The sequence below is a fragment of the Pan troglodytes genome, chromosome 23, assembly GCF_028858775.2.
Source record: "Pan troglodytes isolate AG18354 chromosome 23, NHGRI_mPanTro3-v2.0_pri, whole genome shotgun sequence".
Classification (NCBI taxonomy): Eukaryota; Metazoa; Chordata; class Mammalia; order Primates; family Hominidae; genus Pan; species Pan troglodytes.
This window is the reverse complement of record NC_086016.1, coordinates 23,717,516-23,743,900: the sequence shown is the minus strand read 5'-3', so window position 1 is coordinate 23,743,900 and position 26,385 is coordinate 23,717,516. Positions and strand designations below refer to the sequence as shown.

General features: G+C 45.7%; 1 protein-coding gene across 1 annotated transcript in view; it reads left to right on the top strand.

Moving 5' to 3' along the window:
* The window catches only part of MAPK1 (mitogen-activated protein kinase 1), a 107,224-nt gene that overhangs the window by 75,026 nt on the left and 5,813 nt on the right, over positions 1-26,385 (top strand). Inside the window, exons 5-8 of the mRNA XM_003317123.7 lie at positions 3,202-3,316; positions 3,622-3,753; positions 19,530-19,639; positions 23,197-23,322. Coding sequence (XP_003317171.1) covers positions 3,202-3,316; positions 3,622-3,753; positions 19,530-19,639; positions 23,197-23,313 — 474 coding nt within the window. The 3' untranslated portion in view covers positions 23,314-23,322. The remainder of the gene's footprint in view (positions 1-3,201; positions 3,317-3,621; positions 3,754-19,529; positions 19,640-23,196; positions 23,323-26,385) is intronic.

The following is a 26,385-nucleotide window of genomic DNA, read 5'->3' as shown; positions in this document are numbered from 1 at the left end:
CATAGGAGTCTCTGGAACACTCTTGTAGAACCGCCAAATAGAACTCCTAAATACCCTTTACCCCAGATTCAGGCTCACCGATTTTTTATCTTTTGCCCCATTTGCTTTATCATTCTTTGTGTGCATGTGTGTGGGCACTCCCACGCACTCTGAGTCATTTGAGAGTAAATTGTAGATACGCCCCTTTACCTTGTTTCAGTATGTCTTTACTTCAAACCATGGTCCTGTTGTTCCCTGGGGACATGTGGCAAGGTTGTCACAGTGAGGGGTAGGGGTGCTCCCTGCATCAAGAGGCCAGAGATGCTGCTAAAAATCCTACGATATACAGAACAGCCCTCCCAACAGAAACTTTCTCAGCCCAAAATGTTAGTCATACCGAGGTTGAAAAACCCTGCCTTAAGAGTATTCTCTAACATGACCACAGTACAGTTTTCAAAATCAGGAAACTTAATACTGATTCAGTATCTAATGCACAGTTTATATTCACATTTTAGATATTATCCCAATAACCTTTGAACTATACCCCACCCAAACCACCCCCCGACCTGGGCACAGGTTCACATGTTGTACTGTCATGGGTTTTGTTTGTTTGCTTGCTTGCTTGCTTGTTTTAAGACCAGTTTCGCAGGCCAGGCACAGTGGCTCACACCTGTAATCCCAGCACTTTGGGAGGCCAAGGCGGGTGAATCACATGGGGTCAGGAGTTCGAGATCAGCCTGGCCAACATGGCGAAACCCTGTCTTTGCTAAAAATACAAAAAATTTAGCTGGACATAGTGGCAGGCACCTGTGATCCCAGCTACTCAGGAGGCTGAGGCAGGAGAATCGCTTGAATCCAGGAGGCGGAGGTTGCATGAGCTGAGATCGTGCCATTGCACTCCAGCCTGGGTGACAAAGCAAGACTCCGTCTCAAAAAAAAAAGGACGGGTTCTCATTCTGTCACCCAGGCTGGGGTACCGTGGCACCATCTCGGCTCACTGCAACCTCCGCCTCCTGGGCTCAAGGCCATCCTCCCACCTTAGCCTCCCAAGTATCTGAGACTACAGGCACGTGCTACTGCTCGTGGCTGATTTACTTATTTATTTTTGTGCTTTTCATAGAGACAGGTTGTTGTGTTTCTTTAGTCTCCTTTAAGAGTGCAGATGAGCTATTTTGTAGAATGCCCCTCAGTTTTGGGTCATGCATTTTTAACATGAATACCAGAAAAGCACTTCGTTGTATTAGAAGGCACTTCTGGAGCCAGGTATGGTGCCTCATGCCGTAATCCCAGCTCTTTGGGAGGCTGAGGCAGGAGGATCATTTGAGCCCAGGAGTTTGAAACCAGCCTGGGCAAATAGTGGGACCCCTTCTCTACAAAAAATTTAAAAATCAACCAGGTGTCGTGGTGTATGCCTGTGGCCCACCTACTGTGTGCCAGCTACTCAGTAGTGCCAGCTACTCAGTAGTGCCAGCTACTCAGGAGGCTGAGGTGAGAGGATCACCTGAGACAAGGAAGTTGAATTTGCAGTGAGGCATGATTACACCATTGCCCTTCAGCCTGAGTGACAGAGTGATGACACCATCTCTTAATTTTAAAAGAGTCAGCTTATATTCCTTGGAGAAACATCTTTTTTGCACCATTGTTATGATTCAGACAGAATCCTTCCATGATTTTTTTTTTTTTTAAATTTTTAGAGACAGGGTCTCACTCTGTCACCCAGGCTGGAATGCATTGGCTCAGTCACAGCTCACTGCAGCCTCCAATCCCTGGGCTTAAGTGATCCTCCCACCTCAGCCTCCCGAGTAGCTGGGACTGCAGGTGTGAGCCACCATGTGTGGCAAAATAATAATAATAATGATAATAATAATAATAATTAGTTAATACCCAGTGTTGTTGAGGACATGAGGAAATGCATTTTCTTTCACATGCTGCTATTAGGAGTGTAACAGTGCAACTGCAGTCATAGTTCACTGCAGCCTCAAACTCCTGGCCTCAAGCAGTGCTCCCACCTCAGCCTCCCAAAGTATCCTCCCATGACTTCTAACAGGATTCCTTTAAAAGAAAACATATTCCTGAAAAATGAATAGGAAAAGAAGATGAGAATTCTTTTATTTTATTTTATTTTTGTTATGTTATGTTATATGTTATGTTTGTGTTATGTTACGTTACGTTACGTTACGTTACGTTACATTATGTTACGTTATTTTTGGAGATGGAGTCTCCCTGTGTTGCCCAGGCTGGAGTGCAGTGGTGCAATCTCGGCTCACTGCAACCTCTGCCTCCTAGGTTCAAGCAATTCTCCTGCCTCTGCCTCCCAAGTAGCTGGAACTATGGGTGCCCACCACCACGCCCGGCTAATTTTTGTAGTTTTAGTAGAGACAGGGTTTCACTATGTTGGCCAGGCTGGTCTTGAACTCCTGACATCAGGTGATTCGCCCGTCTCGGCATCCCAAAGTGCTGGGATTACAGACGTGAGCCACCATGCCCAGCTGAGAATATTTTAGAAGAGATTGGTAAAATATGATGGAGCTAGCACACACTCCCCCAAACCCAGAAAAGGTTTTTAGACCTTTTTTCTTTTTCCAGCTCCAATTTATGACAATTCTAAATCTGTCTCTCACATTGTTTCAAAAAAGGACGGATGTATACTTTGGAAATTCTAATTTAATAAGTTAATCAACTTTGTGGGTTTGTTGTTGTTTTGAGACAGAGTCTCGCTCTGTCACCCAGGCTGGAGTGCAGTGGCACGATCTTGGCTCACTGCAACCTCTGCCTCCTGGGTTCAAGCAATTCTCCTGCCTCAGCCTCCCACGTAGCTGGGATTACGGGCACCCACTACCATGCCTGGCTAATTTTTTTGTATTTTTAGTAGAGATGGGGTTTTACCATGTTGGCCAGGCTAGTCTCAAACTCCTGGCCTCAAGTGATCCGCCCGCCTCGGCCTCCCAAAGTGCTGGGATTACAGGCATTAGCCACTGTGCCCAGCCCAAGTTAATCAACTATGAAGAGAAAAATAAAATCACATAATCTTGGTTGTTCAGCCTCTCATAAGAAAGCCAAATTGTTTTTTGCTTTTCCATGTTGTTTACTTGTATTTCTGAATTGTAGAGTCAAAGGAGAAGTTCATAGTCCCATCAGCAATGCACCTGTCATACAGGAAGATCTCATCATGTCCTGTAACACCAGATACCATTTTCAGTCTTTTCTCTCTTTCTCCTGCAGGGCTACACCAAGTCCATTGATATTTGGTCTGTAGGCTGCATTCTGGCAGAAATGCTTTCTAACAGGCCCATCTTTCCAGGGAAGCATTATCTTGACCAGCTGAACCACATTTTGGGTAAGGTTCCCGAGCCCTTCAGGAGCTAGATTTACTCAAGTTTGTACAGCTTACATCAAAGTCACTTCATTAAATTAAGAAGAGTTCTAATATACTCTTTGACCTGTGGTAGGTGTGAATTTTTAACCTTCTCTGATTTAAAATGTTAAGGACTTTTGTGTAAAAACATAAGAAAGGTAAACATCAGGAGTGGTGATAAGCAACGGCTCATATCAATTATCAGGGTTCATTCCGACTCAGAGTTGATGGTGTGTAGTCATTTACCTTGCTCTTGATAACTAATAGCTAATTTTTTTATCTGATAGGTATTCTTGGATCCCCATCACAAGAAGACCTGAATTGTATAATAAATTTAAAAGCTAGGAACTATTTGCTTTCTCTTCCACACAAAAATAAGGTGCCATGGAACAGGCTGTTCCCAAATGCTGACTCCAAAGGTAAATGTTATTTCGTTGATTAGTTTTTTCTTAGGCTTAGCTTCGCGTTTATTTGTTAAATTGTTAGGTCACTAGCCTGAAAAATGAGCCTATGGCTATTGGATAATGCTTTCTTTAGTGCTCACTCTGAATTGTTGTCTTCCCCTTTTTTTTTTTTTGGAAACAGTGGCAGTGCAGTAAGGGAACCTGGTAATGACGGTCTAGTTCTCCACCTTTTGGTTTCTTTGCTAATTTTAATTTGCATTAAGGTCACTTTTTTTTTGTTTTTGTTTGAGACAGTGTCTCACTCTGTCGCCCAGGCTGGAGTGTAGTGGCCCGATCTCGGCTCACTGCAACCTCCTCCTCCCGGGTTCAAGCGATTCTTCTGCCTCAGCCTCCCAAGTAACTGGGACTACAGACGCGTACCACCACGCCTGGCTCATTTTTGTATTTTTAGTAGAGACAGGGTTTCACCATGCTGGCCAGGCTGGTCTCGAACTCCTGACCTTTTGATCTGCCCACCTTGGCCTCCCAAAACTGGGATTACAGGCGTGAGCCACAGCGTTCAGCTTAAGGTCACATTTTTAGGTCTCAGGAAGTCTAGGACCCTGCAAAACAAATTACACCTTTTCATCTTGTCACTTGATAATTTTTAAAATCAGGTTTATTGAAGAATAATTTACACAGAATAAAATTCACACTTTTTAGTTGTGTGGGCCTCTGAGTTTTAACAAACATAAACTGTCATGTAACAACCACCGCAATTGAGATGTGGAATATTCCCATCATCCCCAAAAGTTGCCTTGTGCCGTTTGTAGTCGGTCATCCCTCTGCAACCCCAAGCTCTGGCAATCACTGATCTGATTTATATCCCTATAGTTTTGCCTTTTCCGGCATGTCATGTTAATGGAATCATGTAGTATGTAGCCTTTTTATGTCTAGATTCTCCCATTCAGCATAATGCATTTGAGATTTATAAAAATCCATGTCATTGTTTGTGTCAGTCTCTTCAGCAAATGGTGCTGGAACAATTAGACACCCATATGCAAAATTTACAAAACTCAAAATGGAGCATAAACCTAAATATAAGGCCTAAAGTTATTAACCTTCAAGAAGAAAACAGGAGAGAATCTTCATGACCTTATGTTAGGCAAAGATTTTTTAGAGTACCCATGAAAAAAAAAAGTGATACATTTGATTTTTTTATCCTTTTTTTTTTTTTAGGTTAGCTTCGTTTAATAATTGTATTATTCTTTATTCCCATTTAACGTGTACCTGTTAAATATATTAGGCAGCTAGTTTTTAAAACTTCATGCTGTTATAAAACCATGATAGGCCGAATAATGACCCCCCACCCACCCCCATGGCTGTATTCTAATTTCTAGAGCCTATAACTGTGTTAGGTTACCTGGCAAACAGGAATTATGGTTGCAGATACAATCAAGATTGTTTATCAGCTGACCTTATTTTTTTTTTTAAACTGCTCCTTACAGAGCAGGGCTAATCCACGGGCAGTGTGGTATGCCCCGAATAGGCCCATCAGCTGACTTTAAAGATAGGAAGGTTATCCTGGATTGTCTATCTAGGTAGGTGGATTATCTAGGTGGGCCCATTTATAAAAACAGGGTTCCTTAAAAGTTGAGGAGGGAATCTGAATAGGGTGCTTGTCCTTCCATATCTTTATCTACATACATGTGCATATTTTCTCTATAATTTATTTTTTAAAAATAATTATTATAAAGGTTAACTTTTTAAAAAATTCAGAAATTATAGAAATATTTAAGAAGGTAAAATTCTTTTATAATTATTCCCTAAATGTCATGGTTAATAGAATTGTGTCTTGAATATCTTTTCCACGTCAGTGCATAGATCTAGGTTATAGTTAATGATTTTATAGCATTTTTATCCAGTGTTCTGTTAGAAATTTAGCTATTTCTAACTTCCTATTTTATCTGTATGTGTTTATCTATACGTGCATATGAATATATGTGTATATGTATATTTAACAACTGTCTACTTAAATGTTGAATTGGTTTTATGTATTGACCTGAGTGAAGGTTGAGAAATACTTGGTTGTTTAGAAATGAATTTCTTTTGAAAATGGGAGAAATTTTCTTTTAATCTTTCATATAAAGGTAGAAGAATTTCATCATTGTAAACAGTTAAGAAGTATGGGAGGAATGGTAAGGGAGTAAGATACTGATCACCAGGATCCCACAGTAACCTTTCACTTTTTTTGCACTAATGTGTGCAAGCTTCTGTGTGGTTGTAATTATATAATGTATTTTGGTTTTGGGGTGTTTTGTGGGGTTTTTTTGTTTGTTTGTTTTTTTGTTTTTTGTGTTTTTTTTTTTTTGAGACAGAGTCTCGCTCTGTCGCCCAGGCTGGAATACAGTGGCGTGATCTCAGCTCACTGCAAGCTCCGCCTCCCGGGTTCACACTATTCTCCTGCCTCAGCCTCCCAAGTAGCTGGGACTACAGGCGCTCGCCACCACCCCTGGCTAATTTTTTGTATTTTTAGTAGAGACGGGGTTTCACCATGATAGCCAGGATGGTCTCGATCTCCTGACCTTGTGATCTGCCCACCTTGGCCTCCCAAAGTGTTGGGATTACAGGCATGAGCCACCGTGCCTGACCGGTTTTTGGGGGTTGGGTTTTTTTTTTTTTTTTGGAGACGGGTTTGGCTCTATCACCCAGGCTGGAGCACAGTGGCACAATCTGGGCTCACTGTGGCCTCCACCTCCCAGGCTCAAGCCATCCTCCCACCTCAGCCACCTGAGTAGCTGGGACTACAGGTAGGTAGTCCCACCTCAGCCATCTGAGTAGCTGGGACTACCTGTGCCACCATGCCCAGCTAATTTTTGTATTCTTTGTAGAGACAGGGTTTCGCCGTGTTGCCCAGGATGATCCCAAAGTCTTGAGCTCAAGCTATCTGCTCACCCTGGGCTTCTGAAGAGTTAGGATTACAGGTGTGAGCAACCACACCCGGCCTGTAATGTATTTTGATGGTAGGATATTTTTAGCTAGAATGTCACATGCATAATACATGTTACTGATTAGATTTGCTTGTATATTATACCACCTAAGCATGTTACCTAAATGTTACTAAATGTTATTTCCTGAGTCACTTTTTTAAAGAGCTGCATAAGCAACAAAGCTGCATCATTAGGCCTGGTAATGTGGCTCATGCCTGTGATCCTAGCCCATTGGGAGGTCAACGCAGGAGGATCGCTTGAGGCCAGGAATTTGAGACCTGCCTGGACAACATAGTAAGACCCCATCTCTACAAGATTAAAAACTTAAAATTCAGCCGAGTGTAGTAGTACCTGCCTGTAGTCTGAACTACCTGAGGAACTGAGGAGGGAGGATTGCATGAGCCCAAGGAGGTCAAAGCTGCTGTTAGCCGTGATTGCATCATTGCACTCCACGCTGATGGTGACACTCTTATCTCTTAAAAACAAAAACAAAAACAAAACTGTAATAAATAGGCCTACTCCCAGACGTTCCTCTCCTGTTTGTTTCCTTACTCTTGTCTGTAGTTAATCATGATTTGCATGAAACTATTTCTGATTCTTTTTTTATGCTTATTTTCATTTTCATTTTTTTTTCTTTCTTTTTTTTCTGAGATGGCGTCTCACTCTGGCGCCCAGGCTAGAGTGCAGTGGTGTGAACTTGGCTCACTGCAACCTCTGCCTCCCAGGTTCAAGCAATTTTCTGCCTCAGCCTCCCGAGTAGCTGGGATTACAGGCGCCCGCCACCACGCCTGGCTAATTTTTGTATTTTTAGTAGAGGCAGCGTTTCACCATCTTGGCCAGGCTGGTCTTGAACTCCTGACCTCATGATCCACCCGTCTCAGCCTGAGCCACTGTGCCTGGCTGCTTATTTTCATTTTCTTTTTTCTCCCCTCCCTTCTCCTCCTTTCTTTCTTCCTTTCTTTCTTTCAAGTTTCACTTCTATCGCCCAGCAGGCTGGAGTGCAATGGCGTGATCTTGGCTCACTGCAACCTCTGCCTCCCGAGTTCAAGTGATTCTCCTGCCTCAGCCTCCCAAGTAGCTGGGATTACAGGCATGCGCCACCACGCCCAGCTAATTTTGTATTTTTAATAGAGATGGGGTTTTACCATGTTGGTCAGGCTGGTCTCAAACTCCTGATCTCAGGTGATCCACCTGCCTCAGCCTCCCAAGTAGCTGGGATTACAGGCATGCGCCACCACGCCCAGCTAATTTTGTATTTTTAATAGAGATGGGGTTTTACCATGTTGGTCAGGCTGGTCTCAAACTCCTGATCTCAGGTGATCCACCTGCCTCAGCCTCTCAAAGTGCTGGGATTACAGGCGTGAGCCACAGTGCCCGGCCTTCATTTTGTTTTTTTGTTTTTATTTTACTTTTTTTTGAGACAGAATTTCACTCTTGTTGCCCAGGCTGGAGTGCAGTGGTGCGATCTTGTCTCACTGCAACCTCCACCTCCCAGGTTCAAGCGATTCTCCTGCCTCAACCTCCCAAGTAGCTGGGATTATAGGCATATGCCACCATGCCTGGCTAATTTTTTGTATTTTTAGTAGGGATGGGGTTTCGTCACAGTGGCCAGGCCGTTCTCAATCTCCTGACCTCAGGTGATCTGCTTCCTCGGCCTCCCAAAGTGCTGGGATTAACAGGCATGAGCCACCGCACCTGGCCTTACTTTGTTTCTTTTGAGATGGGGTCTTACTCTGTTGCCCAGGCTGGAGTACAATGGCGTGATCACGGCTCACTTCAGCCTCGACCTCCCTGGGCTCAAGCGATCTGCCCACCTCAGCCTCCTGAGTATCTGGGACCACAGGCGCATGTCACCACGCCCAGCTAATTTTTTGTATTTTTCATAGAGACAGTATTGCGTCACATTGCCAGACTGGTCTTGAATTCCTGGGCTCAAGCAATCTACCCTCCTTGGCCTCCCAAAATGTTGGGATTACAGGCTGGGCATGGTGGCTCACGCCTATAATCCCAGCACTTTCAGAGGCCGAGGCGGGCGGATCATGAGGTCAGGAGATCGAGACCATGGTGAAACCCCGTCTCTACTAAAAATACAAAATAATTAGACGGGCGTGGTGGTGGGAGCCTGTAGTCCCAGCTACTCAGGAGGCTGAGGCAGGAGAATGGCATGAACCCAGGAGGGAGAGCTTGCAGTGAGCCGAGATGGTGTCACTGCACTCCAGCCTGGCCGACAGAGCGAGACTCTGTCTCTAAATAAATAAATTAAATAAATAAATAAATAAATAAAAATTTTAAAAAATTAGCTGGGTGTGGTGGCAGGTGCCTGTAATCCCAGCTACGCAGGAGGCTGAAGTGGGAGAATCGCTTGAACCCGGGAGGTGGAGGTTGCAGTGAGGCGAGATTGCACCATTGCACTCCAGCCTGGGCAACAGAGCAAGATATGGAAAGATGTTAGACCTACAAATGCCAGTGGTATGAACATTCACACAATCCTGTGACGCAGGTACTATCAACAATCGTCTATAAAAGAAAACTGACTGGGTGCAGTGGCTCATGCCTATAATCCGAGCACTTTGGGAGGCTGAGGCAGGAGGACTGCTTGAGCCTAGGAGTTCAAGACCAGCCTAGGCACCATAGTGAGAACCCATCTCTACAAAAAATACAAAAATTAGCCAGATGTGGTGGTGCATGCCTATAGTCCCAGCTACTTAGGAGGCTGAAGTAGGAGGACTGCTTGAGCCTGGGAGTTTGAGGTTGCAGTGAGCTATGATCATGCCACTGCACTCCAGGCTGGGTGACAGAGCAAGACTCCATCTCAAAAGAAAACCAAACAAAAACACAATCTAAAAGTAGAGACGGGGTTTCACCATGTTAGCCAGGATGGTCTTGATCTCCTGACCTCCTGATCTGCCTGCCTCGGCCTCCCAAAGTGCTAGGATTACAGGCATAAGCCACTGAGCCCGGCCTAATTTTTTTTTATTTTTAGTAGAGACGGGGTTTCATCATGTTGGTCAAGCTGGTCACGAACTCCTGACCTCAGTTGATCCACCTGCCTTGGCCTCCCAAAGTGCTGGGATTACAGGTGTGAGCCACTGCACCCGGCCTCTAGTTGTTAAAGAGTAACTACATAGTGTTCCCTTGTAGGGATGACCCATAAGTGTCCTTCAGCCAGACTCACATTGGACATTAAAGTTTACATCAGTTACCTATTGCTGCATTAAAAAAACACTCCAAAACTCAGGCTTGAAATAACAGCCATGCATTTGTTCATGAGTCCATTGGGCTGGCACAGCTGGGTAGTTCTGCTGAGCCCGCCTGGGTTCAGCCATGCACTGCAGTCATCTGCTGGCTCCCTTCACCATCCCTCAATTGTGGTGGTTTAACGTCTTAACAGTTGGTCCTTCCTACAGTTGCCTCTTTATCCTAAAGTAGACTAGACTCGGTGGCTTCTCATGATGGCAGAAATATTCCAAAAGAGCAAGAGCCTATGCTGCAAGGTCTCTTGGAACCAAATCTCAGAACGTCACTTCAACAGTTGTACCATGTTTTTTTGTTGTTGTTTTGAGACAAGGTCTTACTCTGCCACTCAGGCTGGAGTGTGGTGGCACAGTCTCGGCTCACTGCAACCTCCGCCGCCTGGGCTCAAGCAATCCTCTGCCTCAGTCTCTTGAATAGCTGAGACCACAAGTACGTGCCGCCATGCGTGGCTAATTTTTTTTTTTTTTTTTGAGACAGCGTCTTGCTCTGTCTCCCAGGCTGGAGTGCAGTGGCACGATGTTGGCTCACTGCAACCTCTGCCTCCCAGGTTCAAGCGATTCTCCCACCTCAGCCTCCTGAATAGCTGGGATTACAGGTGCGTGCCACCACACCTGGCTAATTTTTGCTTTTTATGTATGTATGTATTCATTTATTTATTATTTATTTTCGAGACAGAGTCTTACTCTGTCACACACGCTGGAGTGCAGTGGCGCGATCTCGGCTCACTGCAACCTCTGCTTCCCAGGTTCAAGCAACTCTCCTGCTTCAGCCTCCCGAGTAGCTGGGATTATAGGCACACGTCACCATGCCCAGCTAATTTTTGTATTCTTAATAGAGACGGGGTTTCACCATGTTGGCCAGGCTGGTCTCGAACTCTTGACCTCGTGATCTGCCCACCTTGGCCTCCCAAGGTGCTGGGATTACAGGCGTGAGCACCGCACCCAGCACTGTTATTTTTCTTTTCTTTTTTTTCTTTTTTTTTTTTTTGAGAGGGAGTCTCACTCTGTCGCCCAGGCTGGAATGCAGTGGTGCAATCTCGGCTCACTGCAGCCTCTGCCCCCCAGGTTCAAGCAATTCTCCTGCCTCAGCCTCCCTAGTAGCTGGGGCTACAGGCGCGCACCGCCACACTTGGCTAATTTTTTGTATTTTTAGCCAAGATATTGGCCATGTTGGCCAGGATGGTCTTGATCCCATGACCTCGGGATCCACCCGCCTTGGCCTCCAAAAGTGCTGGGATTACAGGCATGAGCCACCACATCTAGCCAGTTGTTTTTTTTTTTTTTTTTTTTTTTTTGAGACGGAGTCTCGCTCTGTCGCCCAGGCTGGAGTGCAGTGGCGCGATCTCGGCTCACTGCAAGCTCCGCCTCCCGGGTTCACGCCTTTCTCCTGCCTCAGCCTCCCGAGTAGCTGGGACTATAGGCGCCTGCTACCACGCCCGGCTAATTTTTTGTATTTTTAGTAGAGACGGGGTTTCACCGTGTTAGCCAGGATGGTCTCGATCTCCTGACCTCGTGATCCGCCCGCCTCGGCCTCCCAAAGTGCTGGGATTACAGGCGTGAGCCACCGCGCCCGGCCTAGCCAGTTGTTTTTATATTTTTAAGAAAACATACATAAATTCATTCTTTCAGTGGATAGATTTGAGTATCTGTTTGGTGCCATCAAGGCTTCTAAGGCCCTGGACATACATAGTACCAGCAATAAGAGGGATTAAGAACCTGTTTGGAGATGGGAAGTCTGAGGACTCATTAAAAAAAAAGAGAGAGAGAGCTTTCTTACAGAACTGATAGTCTAGATTTGTCAGGGAATGAATGGAAGACCTCAGGGAACTCAAGAGATTAAAAAACTTACAAGCTAGAATTTTTAATGAGAGTTCACAGAAAAGGAAGTTGAAACAGCTCTTAAATATATAAAAGGTACTCATGTTTACTCATTATACAAGATACAAACATTGAAAAGTCAGTAATTCTTTTTTTTTTTTAACGCCTTCCTCAACAGAGTAGCAGACATCAAAGTTTGACACCCTACTGTGTGGTCAAGGCTGTGGGGAAAAGGGTGTTTTCAGAGAGAGCTGGTGGAGTGTAAACTGGTTGAGTCTCTGTAGAGGACAGTCTGGCAATTCTGTCACATGTCTTTTGTTCCAGCAATTCTGGGTATTGAACTTTTAGGTCTGCCAACCAAATGGGGGAGTGGCATTTAATTTGTTTTTCTGTAATTAAGAGTGAGATTGAAATTTTTTCATGTTTGTTGGAAATTTTTGATTGCTGTATCCCTTAAACCGGCAGTATTGTAGATTTTTCTTTAAAGGAGTCTTAGCTTACGATTCTCTCAAATGACTTCAGTGAGGGAGAAGAAATTATTATTCAGCAGATGGTACTGGGCTAGTTGAATAGCTATTTGGAGGAAAATCAATTTAAATCATTACACATCAAAATGAATTCTAAAAGAATTGATACTTATTTAAAATTTATATCATGAGAAACTAACAGTAGAGTATTCAGTATTTTTCTGATCTCTGCATGGAGAAAGACTTCCTATGTTTTAAAACAAACATCAAGGAAAGAGAGACATATAAAAGTTTAAAAGCTAAATAAAATTAGATTAGGTGTGGACAATAGGTCTAAAATGTTCTAAATTGAGTAACACTGGACCTTCTCCTAACTGTTCTGTAGAAGGCAGCAAAGTACAGTGGTTATACCCGGTGCTCTGGAGTCCGCCTCCTGAGTTCAAACTAGGGTTCTGCTACTTGGATTTTTGACTTTGGACAAGTTATTTAAGCTGTTTCATGATTTCCTCAACCCTAAATTGAGACAATTTGTAGTTCCCACCTCATAGGATAATTAAAAGAGTTAAGGAATTATTGTTAACTTTAGATTCATTATTAATATTATTAGTATCTAAAGAGCAGAGACAAATCTAAGACCACAGTGTATAAATAAATGAGCAAAGGACAAGAACACACAGTCTACAGGAAATACTGAGATGAGGAAAACTATAGGAGGAGCAGTTTGGGTGACAGCAGTTGAGAATTTGGTTTAGTCTGTGTTTAATTTAAGGCACCTGTTAGGCATTAGAAACAACCTAAGTGCCAAATGTTAATCAAATGGCTGAGTAAATTATGAGACATCTACTTAAAGGAATATTTTAAGGCCGCTAAAAGTGATTTTTTTACAAAGTTTTGATAGTGGGGGAAAATGCTAATGAACAGTATTTACTAAGGGAAAATAAAACAGCATTTGTCATACGTAATATGATTTCAGCCTTCTACAAGAAAATGCATAGAAAAGAATTCAACAACATATGTGAAAAGATAAGCAGTGGTTACCATTGAATGATGGTGCTTGGGGAGCAAGGGAATGTGGGTGAGTCATTCACACAGACCAGAAGGCCGGGTTTGGTGGGTCAGCCGTCTGAGGTCTTTTCAGTTCCACAGTTCCACATAACAAGAACTTACTGGCCCAAGAAAGAGCTTTATTGGCTCTGATAACTGAAAAGTTCAGTCACATGTGGATTGATGGGCACAGACACTGTGTCTAGAATCTGGACTTCTTTATCATCCAGTTTTGCCTTGCTCAGGGCTGTCTGTCAGTCAGCCTCTCTTTTCATGATGAGAGTAAGACACTTGACCTGATCACTGCAGCCAGGACTTAGGCTGACTCTCATCACCTCTTTGTGCTCAGCTTGGATGCCATGCCTATCCCTGAGCAGTCACTGTGGCCAAGGGGACTCAGGTGAATATGGCCCAGTGAGTGTCACCATTCCGACAGCACAGCCCAGGAGCGTGGGCAAGCCTGAGCGCTCCCCTATAGCAAACACGGTTGGATGGATTAGAGGGGCAGTGGATGCTGGTGGGCACAACCAGCAGGTGATCCCGAGAGTGAAGGAAGATAAGGAATTCTATTTTCTCCCCCCCCCCACCCCCCCCCCCCCGCCTTTTTTTTTTTCCTGAAGAGACAGGGTTCTCCCTCTGTTGCCCAGGCTGGAAGGCTGGAGTGCAGTGGCACAATCACAGCTCACTGCAGCCTCGAACTCCTGGGCTCAGGCAAGCACCATGCCTGGCTAATTTAAATAAATAAATTTTGTAGAGATGGGGTCTCACTATGTTTCCCAGTCCTGTCTTGAACTCCTGGACTCAAGGGATCCTCCTGCCACTACCACACCCGGACCCCCCCCCCCGCCCCCCCCCTTTTTTTTTTTTTTTTTTTTTTTTTGAGATGGAATCTCACTCTGTCGCCCAGGCTGGAGTGCAGTGGCGAGATCTCGGCTCACTGCAAGCTCTACCTCCCAGGTTCACGCCATTCTCCTGCCTCAGCTTCTGGAGTAGCTGGGACTACAGGCACCCACCACTATGCCCAGCTAATTTTTTGTATTTTTTAGTAGAGACGGGGTTTCACCGTGTTAGCCAGGATGGTCTTGATCTCCTGACCTCGTGATCTGCCTGCCTCAGCCTCCCAAAGTGCTGGGATTACAGGCGTGAGCCACCACTCCTGGCCCCCACTTTTTTTTTTTAATTAAAAAACGCAATTTCTATAAGAAGTCTGTCTCCATTTCTCAGATAACCTAATGTTTGAAAACCTTGCCGACTTTATTACACATATAGATACATACATTGATTGTAAATGGAATCATAGGCTATATATTTTATTACCTACACAGACTTGGATTTATTGATCTACAGCTTGGTCACCCTCAGCTCAAGATAGCTTTAGGAGGTATTTAACCTGTGGTCTTTTAAATCTTGCAAGAGATTGAAAAGATAGAAGAATGAGATTGTGGCCGGGTGCGGTCACTCATGCCTGTAATCCCAGCACTTTGGGAGGCCGAGGCAGGTGGATCACTTGAGCCCAGGAGTTCGACACCAGCCTGAGCAACATGGCAAAACCCCGTCTCTGCCAAAAATACAAAAATAAACCTGATGTGGTGACACACACCTGTAATCCCAGCTACTCGGGAGGCTGAAGTAGGAGGATCGCTTGAAACCCAGGAGGTAGAGATTGCAGTGATCCGAGATCAGGCCACTGGATTCCATCCTGGGCAACAAAGTGAGACCCTGTCTCAAAAAAAAAAAAATAGAAGAAGAAGAAGAAGAAGAAGAGTGAGATTGTGAGAAGTTGGAGAACACAAACCTTCAGCCAGTGATGGAATAGGGACAAAGAAAAGAAACTAGTGCCATGTGATATCACAGAAGCAGAAGATGGCATTTTGAGAAAGTAGGCATGCACAACAGTGTCCATGCAGCAGAGAGGTCTAGCAAGATATAGATTGGAAAATGTGGGTTGATTTTCCAATGAGGGGCTTGTTGGTGACCATGCAAGAGGAGTTGAAACAGTGAATGGAAGTGAGAAATTTGAAATGGAAAGTGGAGACAGAAACGACTGGTCCACATGAGGGGAAGGGGTTGTGGACCAGGCCACAAGTTGGGGAGAATTGACTTTGAGTAGAGAGAGGATATCTTTCTTGGCAGTGTCAGTAAGGATGTGTGTGAATCTGGCTAGGAGGGAATTCCGCGAAGATCACTCTTGGGTGCCTCAGTTTTCTCTGTAGCACCCTCAAGAAGATATGCTGAGAGTAATGAGGGTCAGTTAGCAAGAAGGTCATGATTCAAGCCGTGCAAGTTGGGTGAAATCTGAGAGTAGAGGAGGGGACTGACCAAGGCTTTCCAGAAGCTGTTGAGGGCCTTGATGAGGCTGAAAATCTTGAGTTTTTGTAGCAGGGTAGTTACTGATAGTGTGCGCCTTAAACACCTGAGATCCCCAGGATCCTTTCAGGGTGCCCACAAGGTTAAAGCTGTTTTAATAATCTTCTTAAAGAGTTACTCACACTGCTCTCTATGTTGCCATCAGCACTTGTGGCACAGGAGCAATGGTGAGCAGAGTCCCCAGCACCACAGCCAGGTCAAGGCGGTGGAACTAGAGAGGTTACTGAGCTCTGCACTGCCACACCCCCACTGCTCAAAACCAGTGCCAGTAAAAAGTACTCACCATATTAAATCCATCCTTAATACATGTCTTCACGATGTCTGTGTGACAAACACATATAGCATTTCTGCTGCATACTGAATGCAGTGATTTTCTCAGGGAAAAGCACTTACGTAACTATTTGAGCTATGAGCAGAATTAACTGGTTTTTAAATCGTCCCTCAGTTTTGATGAGTATAAAGAGTTCTGAGATCAGAAAGTTTGAGAAGCACTGTTGCACTGGCACACTTTGCACAGTTCAGTCTTTTCTCTGGCCCCGCACAGAAACATGAGTTGAGGATGGAAGTGACAGGTTGCAGCATTGATTCAGGGTCAGAGTTTCACGAGGCAGGCAAGAGAGACATGAAGAGGCACTGTGGAGAGCCAGTCAAGGCTTTCCCCAGGTCCAGGACAGGGCAAGAAGGAAAAAAGGATGATGGATTAGAAGAAAGGGTTGGAATCAGGTTGTTACATACTATTTGAAGTTAAAGAGAAGGGCCAGGCTGGCCAGGCGCGGTGGCTCACACCTGTAATCCCAGCACTTTGGGAGGCCAAGGCGGGTGGATCACGAGGCCAGGAGTTTGAGAACACGCTGGCCAACATGGTGAAACCCCCGTCTCTACTAAAAATACAAAAAATTAGCCTGGCGTGGTGGCAGGCACCTGTAATCCCAGCTACTCGGGAGGCTGAGGCAGGAGAATCGCTTGAACCCAGGAGGTGGAGGTTGCAGTGAGCCGAGACAGCGCCACTGCACTCCAGCCTGGGCAACAGAGCGAGACTCCCGTTTCAAAAAAAAAAAAAAGACAAGGGCCAGGCACAGTGGCTCACACCTGTAATCTCAGCACTTTGGGAGGCTTAGGCAGGAGGATCACTTGAGCCCAGGAGTTCAAGACCAGCCTGGGCAACATAGTGACTCCCCATCTCTACAGAAAAATTAATTTAAAAAAATTAGCTGGGTGTGGTAACATGTGCCTGTAGTACCAGCTACTCGAGAGGCTGAGGCAGGAGGATTGCTTGAGCCCAGGAGTTCAAGGCTGCAGTAAGCTATGATCATGCCACTGCACTCCAGCCTGGGCCATAGAACAAAATCCAAACTCTGTTTTAAAAAACACAGAAAGAGAAAATGTAGCATTCTGGAAGGCACTAGGGAAAGCCAGGATTTGTGGTCAGGTGTAATACTAGCCTCAAAGGGACTTCCAGTCTTTTAGGGGAAATAAAACCTGTATCCAAGTAAGCATCCACACAGGCAGCCATGATTCACACCATCTGAGTGTTACCAATGAATGCCCATGTGGCGTGGGAGGAGGGAGTCTGGACATTCTTGACTGTGGGATCCGCACCTGCCAGCTGCTTCCCAGTTCTCTCCTTTTCTCCTTCTGTAGCTATGAATAATGTAGAAATAGCACTTGCAGTAACAGAAGGCTGAAGATCTAGCTACTTTTCAAGTAGCAAATCTTTTTTTAAAAAGCTGTCTTCTTTGAAATTTATGCCTGGAGGTTTAAGGGCCTAGAATTTATTTAACTTTAAGGAACTAATGGATCTATTTTAGAAATGCTTAAGCTGCAAAACATCCAGTTGGCTTGGAGTGCCTGTCTACTTAATACTAACAAGTTTGAGTAGGACCCTTCTGCCCCCAATGGTTTAGAAGTAATACTGTTAGAATCTCATTGTGGTCCAGGCCTTCTGGACTTTTCTTAGCACAGACAGTATCTAATTGGGTGAAAAGCCAAATGACTTAATCTAGTTTCAAGAAAGTCCTTGAGAAAATGTCTGTGAGTTCTATGTGGGGAGGGCTGGTTGGGAGCAGGAAGCAAAGTGGGATTTATTACCTATATTATAGACCACAGGAATCTTTTTTTTTTTTGAGACGGAGTCTCGCTCTGTCGCCCAGGCTGGAGTGCAGTGGTGCAATCTTGGCTCACTGCAAGCTCCGCCTCTCGGGTTCACGCCATTCTCCTGCCTCAGCCTCCCAAGTAGCTGGGACTACAGGCGCCCGCCACCATGCCCGGCTAATTTTTTTTGCATTTTTGGTAAAGACGGGGTTTCACCGTGTTAGCCAGGATGGTCTCGATCTCCTGACCTTGCGATCCGCCGGCCTTGGCCTCCCAAAGTGCTGGCATTACAGGCGTGAGCCCCCGCGCCCAGCCAACCACAGGAATCTTAAGATTTGGCAAGGGTTGTGTGTCTTGTACACATATCTACAAGTGTTCCTTGGAAGTAGGATTTGAACCAGAGATTCCTGGGTTCTTGACCATCATGCGTCTTTGTCCTGACCCTTGAGAGGGCCACTTCCTAAACCTAGCCAGTTTGTGTGCCCACAGACCCAGGGTCACAGCTGCAGGCATGACCACCTCTTCTACTGCGCAGACACTCCTTCAGTCACAGCAAAACCTGTCTGGATTCTCTACTCTGAAAAGTTATCTAGGCTATAAAACAAAATATCATTATTCCATAATTTCCTAAAGTGCACTTGTATGTATTGAAAAGATTATAGATAGAAACATACATAACTTTTAAATGTTTTCTATGCGGAATTTCTCATTATGTCCAGCATGTGGTTTACCATGTTTATCATCTCCTGTTGTCTTAAGGTCAGGGGTTGCAACAAGGGAGGTCAAAATTGGGGGCCGGGGCTGAGCACAAATACACACCCACAGCCCTTCAGTGACCTCAGGCAGCAAGATGCCTCCCACCTCCCCCCAACACCCAAGCAATCCCTTCGGAAGGTCTACTGATTGTTCTTAAGGGTTAGGAAACATTTTCTTAGTAAATAGTGAAAACTTACTTTTTGAAAGTAGTGGCTAGAAGTGATTCCTTAAACTGATCATGAGTATTAAATTGTACCAAATTTTACGTGATTGTTTATCATTCTAGGAATGGTGAGAAGGGACATACAATTAAATTTTAAAATGTTTTAAGAAGAAATAATGATATTTTATCATTCTACTTTGAGGGCTGAATAGTATGTGCTAATTTGCAGATGGATGAAGTTGACCTTTACCTACAAATAACCTAATAAGAAATGATCATTGCTGGCCGGGCGCGATGGCTCACACCTGTAATCCCAGCACTTTGGGAGGCTGAGGTGGGCGGATCACGAGGTCAGGAGATCGAGACCATCCTGGCTAACACGGTGAAACCCCATCTCTACTAAAAATACAAAAAATTAGCCGGGTGTGGTGGCGGGCGCCTGTAGTCCCAGCTACTCAGGAGGCTGAGGCAGGAGAATGGCATGAACCCAGGAGGCGGAGCTTGCAGTGAGCCGAGATTGCACCACTGCACTCCAGCCTGGGTGACAGAGCAAGACTCCGTCTCAAAAAAAAAAAAAAAAAAAAAAAGAAATGATCATTGTCAGAAAAGACGCTTCATTAAGTAGCGCCAGTGTTTTTGTTTTGTTTTTGTTTTTGTTTGCGGTCTGCAATTGTCAGATGGTCGGTCCCTATGTTCACAGTCTCAGGAGGCTTGGAGATATAGTCAGCACCCTTTGTGCTGGCTGCTCTCTCCGTAGTCATGCTTAGCTCAGTTATTTTGTGGGTAAGTTACTTAAACAGGAAATTGAAGTATTTCTGTGACTACTTCTGCTCTCACTACTGCAAAACCTTTCTCTTTATAGCTCTGGACTTATTGGACAAAATGTTGACATTCAACCCACACAAGAGGATTGAAGTAGAACAGGCTCTGGCCCACCCATATCTGGAGCAGTATTACGACCCGAGTGACGAGGTAAGAGCTCATGTTCCTGGCTGCTGCTTCAGGGACATAGATCAGCCAGCAGTGGACCAACCATATCTTGCTTAGATTTTCCTGAGATATACCTGCTGCCATACCCGGTTCTTCCAACAAGCCCACCTTTGCCTTGAGGACGAGTGCTGTGGGGCACAGCTTGAAATCCCTCCCCCCGTAACTCTCTGTCTATCTCAGAAGACTTCCTCCAGGCCACCTGCAACAGGTAGGGGCGGGGTAAACGCATGTATAAAGGGGACAGCTGCACCAGTATGGAGCACAGAGGGCATGGGTCTGAGACTGGAGGCCATTGTCATGGTGTGACAGGAAGAGACACCTGAAGTGAAGTGCTGGCCCTGAGGATGGCCAGGGTGGAGAGGAGGTGGGCAGCCTGCTGACAGGGACAGCACACAGAGTGGGGAGGGAAGTCAACTTGGACAGTTTCCACTGTGGCTTGGCGACTCCATGTCGGGTGTGCTATTCCCTAGAGACAAGGTCACGAGAGCCTGTTGTAAGAAGTGATGAGGCCAGAGTGGATATGGCAGCTCTTCAGAGCAGGCAGGGCATTCAGGTAGAAGATGCTGCATGTCATGTTCTCCCCAAGACAGTCCTAGTGCCTTGGCTCTCTGGTTTCTCTGGGGTTCAATTTTAACTTTATTCTCTGGAGGATAACAAAGAAAAATGAAATATGAACCAAAAGTTTGGATTGTTGTAGTTGAGGCTCATATGCACAGAGAATAGTCTTTACCCTCCTATTTTTGAAAGAATCAGCTTTCCCTTCCACATCCATCTCTCTACCTCCAACAACAAGTGAGGCAGTTTGTGAAATACCTACAACGTAGCCAGTAACACAGAATAGGAGAGAATACAGGTTTGGGGCTCTTTCAAGCTTAGTGGGCTGGAGATTTCCCAAGCTTCCGAGTCCAAATCAGCTGGCTGGGGTGGTGGGTGATGCGTGTAGGACACCTCCTGTGATCCCAGATGCATAGCCCCTCCTTTGGGCTGAGCTATTTATTCTTCTGGACATGAGTCCTTCTCCCCTTTCAGATGGCCAAAGCTTAGTGCAGAGTTTGGGGTCTGTGCTTCCTCCCCCTAAAGGCCCCATGTGAGGATTACATGGGTGAGAGGTGAGATTCTAGGTATTCACTGATTGACAGCTGGTATTATCATCAGCTTAGTTCTGTAACATTGCATTAGTTCACGGGCATTTAAAAATCAAAATGTGGCCAGGCATGGTGGCTCACACCTGTAGTCCCAGCTATTCAGAAGGCTGAGGTGGAAAGATCTCTTGAGCCCAGGAGATCAAGGTTTCAGTGAGCTGTGATCACACCACTGCACTCCAGCTTCGGTGACAGAGCAAAACTCTTTCTCTAAAAAATAATAATCATTGTTTGTCACTGAGTGTGTATGGGGTTCTTTGATCTAAATAGACAGTTTATATTTTACTTAAATAGCTTTCTGGAGTATGGTTAAAAATTAAAATGGGGGCTGGGCGCAGTGGCTCACGCCTGTAATCCCAGCACTTTGGGAGGCCGAGGCAGGAGGATCACTTGAGGTCAGGAGTTCGAGCCCAGCCTGGCCAACATGGGGAAACCCCGTCTCTACTAAAAATACAAAAATAGCTGGGCGTGGTAGTGCATGTTTGTAATCCCAGCTACTCTGGAGGCTGAGGCATAAGAATTGCTTGACCCCGGGAGGCGGAGGTTGCAGCGAGCCAAGATCATGCCAGTGCACACCAGCCTAGGCAATAGAATGAGACTCAGTCTCAAAAAAAAAACTGGGGCCAGGTATGGTGGCTCACACTTGTAATCACAGCACTTTGGGAGGCCAAGGTTGGTGGATCACCTGAGGTTAGGAGTTCGAGACCAGCCTGGCCAACATGGTGAAACCCTGTCTCTACTAAAAATACAAAAATTAGCCAAGTGTGGTGCCAGGCGCCTATAATCCCAGCTACTCCGGAGGCTGAGGCAGGAGAATCGCTTGAATCCAGGAGGCAGAGGTTGCAGTGAGCCGGGATTGTACCACTGCACTCCAGCCTGGGCAACAAAGCGAGGTTTTGTATCAAAAAAAAAAGAGAAAAGCAAACTTGTAAGAAAATACAGGAGAGATTTTTTTCATACTACAAAGATGTAGCTTTATAATCTTGTTACAGTTACTAACATTTTGGAGTATTTCCTTCTCAGTCTTATATTTCTGTATCTAAATTTTAAAAATAAAATAGTTTTCATTCTCTTGACACAACATAGGCATTTTCCTATTAATCTTCCTTGCAGCTTAATTTTGTTTTCTTTTTTGAGATGGAGTCTTGCTCTGTCACCAGGCCAGGCTGGAGTACCGTGGTGTGATCTCAGCTCACTTCAACGTGCACCTCCCAGGTTCAAGCAATTCTCCTGCCTCAGCCTCTCAAGTAGCTGGGACTACAGGCACGCACCACCACACCCAGCTAATTTTTGTATTTTTAGTAGAGACGGAGTTTCACTATGTTGGCCAGGATGGTCTCGATCTCTTGACCTCATGATCCACCTGCCTCGGTCTCCCAAAGTGCTGGGATTACAGGTGTGAGCCACCGTGCCTGGCCAGTTTTTTTTATTTTTCTTTGAGATGGAATCTTGCTCTGTTGCCTCGGCCAGAGTGCAGTGGCGCAATCTTGGCTCACTGCAACCTCCGCCTCCTGGATTCAAGCAATTCTTCTTCCTCAGCCTCCCGAGTAGCTGGGATGACGGGGGCCTGCCACCATGCCTAGCTAATTTTTGTGTATTTTTAGTAGAGATGGAGTTCCACTATGTTGGTCAGGCTGGTCTCATGATCCTGCCACCTTGGCCTCCCAACGTGCTGGGATTACAGATGTGAGCCACTGCGCCTGGCCTTGCAGCTTAATTTTTAACAGCTCTAAGATGTTTTTTCATACAAAGATACCATGATTTATTTAATGAAATGCATGTATTTTAGTATTATGGGTGTTGATTGGATAAACGTACCACCACCCCCACAGCAGCACATTTCTCTTATTTCGACATTCACTGCCTTAAAACATTTAAAAATTATTCTGGGATTTGTGGTAAGTTCAGAAAAACACTTGAAACAGATTCAGTTGCTCCCAGTCTAAGTGTTTATGAGAACTTGAGGAGTGTGGGCACAACTCTCAGTCTCTCTCTGTCACCCAGACTGGAGTGCAGTGGCACGATCTCAGCTCACTGCAACCTCTGCCTCGTGGGTTCAAGCGATTCTCCTGCCTCAGCCTCCTGAGTAGCTGAGATTATAGGCGTGCACCACCACACTCGGCTAATTTTTTGTATTTTTGGTAGAGACGGGGTTTCACCATGTTGGGCCAGGCTGGTCTCGAACTCCTGACCTCAAGTGATCTGCCTGCCTCAGCCTCCCAAAATGCTGGGATTACAGGTGTGAGCCACCGCGCCCGGCCATCAACTCTTAAGTTTTTATGAGACATCAGTCCTGTTGTAAATTCAGAATCTGAGCAGTGGTCATTTTATGAATCAGTAAATTACTGCCTTACCCATAACAACTTTGACTGATAAATGTTTTGTTTTCTTTTAAAGCCCATCGCCGAAGCACCATTCAAGTTCGACATGGAATTGGATGACTTGCCTAAGGAAAAGCTCAAAGAACTAATTTTTGAAGAGACTGCTAGATTCCAGCCAGGATACAGATCTTAAATTTGTCAGGTACCTGGAGTTTAATACAGTGAGCTCTAGCAAGGGAGGCGCTGCCTTTTGTTTCTAGAATATTATGTTCCTCAAGGTCCATTATTTTGTATTCTTTTCCAAGCTCCTTATTGAAAGGTATTTTTTTTAATTTAGAATTAAAAATTATTTAGAAAGTTACATATATTCTCTTAGGAATCTCTCTCTCGTTTATTAGAAACTCCAAGTACCTCCTTTACTCTCAAGGGTAGTGAATGTGATTATTTGGAAACAACTTTTTCATATTCTAGATTGTTCATCTTTGGGTTCTCATCCGTTCCTTGCTGCCTGTCCAGAGCAGTTTCACAGTTACATGAGCATCTCTCTGGAAAGGGTTCGCCTCAGGACTCCCTCCCATGGAAAGCAGAGCCACCAGTTAAATAAATTTAGTATTAGAGTCCTCTGTGCCTGCCCCTTCAGAAACTCCTAGCTGGGACCTGGTTCTACAGTTGATGTCACATGCAAGGGGCCCAGACCCTGTTACCAGTTCAGACTAGCAGTGTAGGCTGGAGAGCTGGAGAAACTTCATCCAGGAGATGGAGGCTGGGCTGGCCAGTCAGGGGGATTTACATGGGCCTGCACAGAAGCTACATGTGCTTAGATCATAAGGGAAGGTGAACAATGTGACAATATTGGTAGATTTTAAAAATTGAGCAGGCCCAACACAATGGCTCATGCCTATAATCCCAGCACTTTGAGAGGCTGAGGGGAGAGGATCGCTTGAATCTCAGAGTCCAAGGCTGCAATGAGCTATGATTGTATCACTGCACTCCATCCTGGGTGAACTCTATGTCAAAAAAGAAAAGTATACAGGAAAAGAATGCAAATCTTGATTTTAGAGAGTATGTGACAAGAGGAGAGAGAACTGGACTTGTGTTTAGAACTCTATAGAAAGAAGCAGTGAATAAAGAATTGTGGGCCAGGTGCGGTGGCTCACACCTGTAATCCCAGCACTTTGGGAGGCCGAGGCGGGTGGATCACGAGGTCAGGAGATCGAGACCACGGTGAAACCCCGTCTCTACTAAAAATACAAAAAATTAGCTGGGCACAGTGGCAGGCGCCTGTAGTCCCAGCTACTCAGGAGGCTGAGGCAGGAGAATGGCGTGAACCCGGGAGGCGGAGCTTGCAGCAAGCCGAGATTGCGCCACTGCACTCCAGCCTGGGCGACAGAGCAAGACTCCGTCTCAAAAAAAAAAAAAAAAAGAATTGTGAGCCAAGGTAGAAGCAGTTGCTGGGGAGATGCTTTGGACAGAACCGTGTTGCAGTTAGAGGCGTCCATTCCCCGTCAGTAAGAACAAAGAACCAAGTAGACATGAGCTGAGGACTGACATGACCAACTCAGCCTCCAAGCAGATAGCCCTGAAAGCCAGGCAGGGCAACAGAACGAGGAATTGGTAGGGAATAGACACTAGTAGTTTGGGGGCCGGAAAATGGTGTTTTCAAAAGTCTGACATCAAAGCAGGAGGGGTTGAAATGAGGGAATACTGGGTAGGAGATCAGCTAAGAACAAATGCCTGGTCTTCCATACCAAAGGGGCCGTAGCCTTGGACTAGAAATGAAGTGGTGAGAAGCGGCAAATTCAAGAGGAGGAGGAAAGGCAAAGTCTGAAAGACTCCAAGTTTTCTAAACCTACCAACTTGGGGGAGGCAGGGCTGCTGGCACTGTTAAGCCCTCACTTAGCCTGCTGTTAACACCAGACGCACACCAAAAGACAATCTCTCAAACCCAAGGGAAGTGTTGTGGAGTCACGCGAACAGGACGTGCAGTGGACTGCTAGCCATAAGCCTTGCGGAGTGACTGAGAAAGAAGCCTGTTATCAGCAGGGGCTGAGCTGGTTCATGTCTTCTGTTGCCCCATACACATGTGGCTCTCTAGTGGAGGAGGTGTTAGCCACAGTGATTTGCACAATCACTCACTGACAGAAAGCTGGGCCCCAGGATCCAACCATTTTCACACCTGCAGTCCCCACAGAACTTCCTTCCTGGCTCCTCTGTGAGGTGCTCACAGTGGAGCAATTGTCTCTGTTTCTCAAGAGTCCGTCCCTCTCCCTCCGTGAGGCTCCAGGACACACTCCCAGTGTCTGTACAAGGTCAGGTTAACTAGACCTTGGTCAGCCCGCTGCCTTTCCTCTACAGCAGCGGCGTGGGGTAGTCATAACAGACCTGGATGGCCTGTGAGGCCTGCCCTTCTGTGAAGAGCACTCTCTTGCCCTTTACAGAACCTAGAATATTGAGCTGAGCAACTTCTGTTGCTTTTCTTCCTTCACAGTTCCTTTCACAGTCATTTTCCCTCAGCCAGGTGGTGGCCTGTGAGCATCTCATCTCTGTCGCTTCAGGTCAGGCGGCAGTGCTGCCTGCTTAGTCTGCATTAGACACTAAGAGCAAACGCAGCAAGCAGGACCTAAACACAGCCTCAGAGGGGCCCATGTAGTAGGGGAGAAAGACACACACACACACACAACTGTGCACATTTTTAGTATAAAAGAGCTTCTGGGGTTGACGTGATAACTCGTTTTTCATCATTTAATCAGCATTGAGCACTTCCTTTCGCCAGTTAGGAAAGGAACAAAGATGAATAAAACCCAGGTTTTGCTTTCCAGCAGCCTCATAGCAGGAAATGTAAACAACAAGGAGTATACAGAGTCCCAGAGATGGACACAGGCATGGTGGGTCCCAGAGAGTAAGGCAGACATTAAAGCCTCACAGAGTGTGGCCGACTCGCGGCAGTTGTGCTGCAGCTGAAACCTGACAGTTGGGTTCTTTGCTGGTTGGGGAGGGGCACAGCTGTGTGGAACCTGGAAGGTGGGCATGCCAGACAGCTGGGCAAGAGGGGGGCTGCAGAGAAAGAGGCCAGCCCAGGCTGTGGCCCTTGCTTCCCAGGAGGCCAGCTCTCCCTCACAGGTAGCTGCCTGACCTGAAGCAGTGGCTCAGGTGACTCTGGTGGCAGTAAGGATGCAGGAGGACCTCTGAGAGCAGGGACTTGGGGGAAAACTGGCCAGGCCACTGAAGAGACAGGCAGCACCGCAGGCACAAGGATGGCAAGACA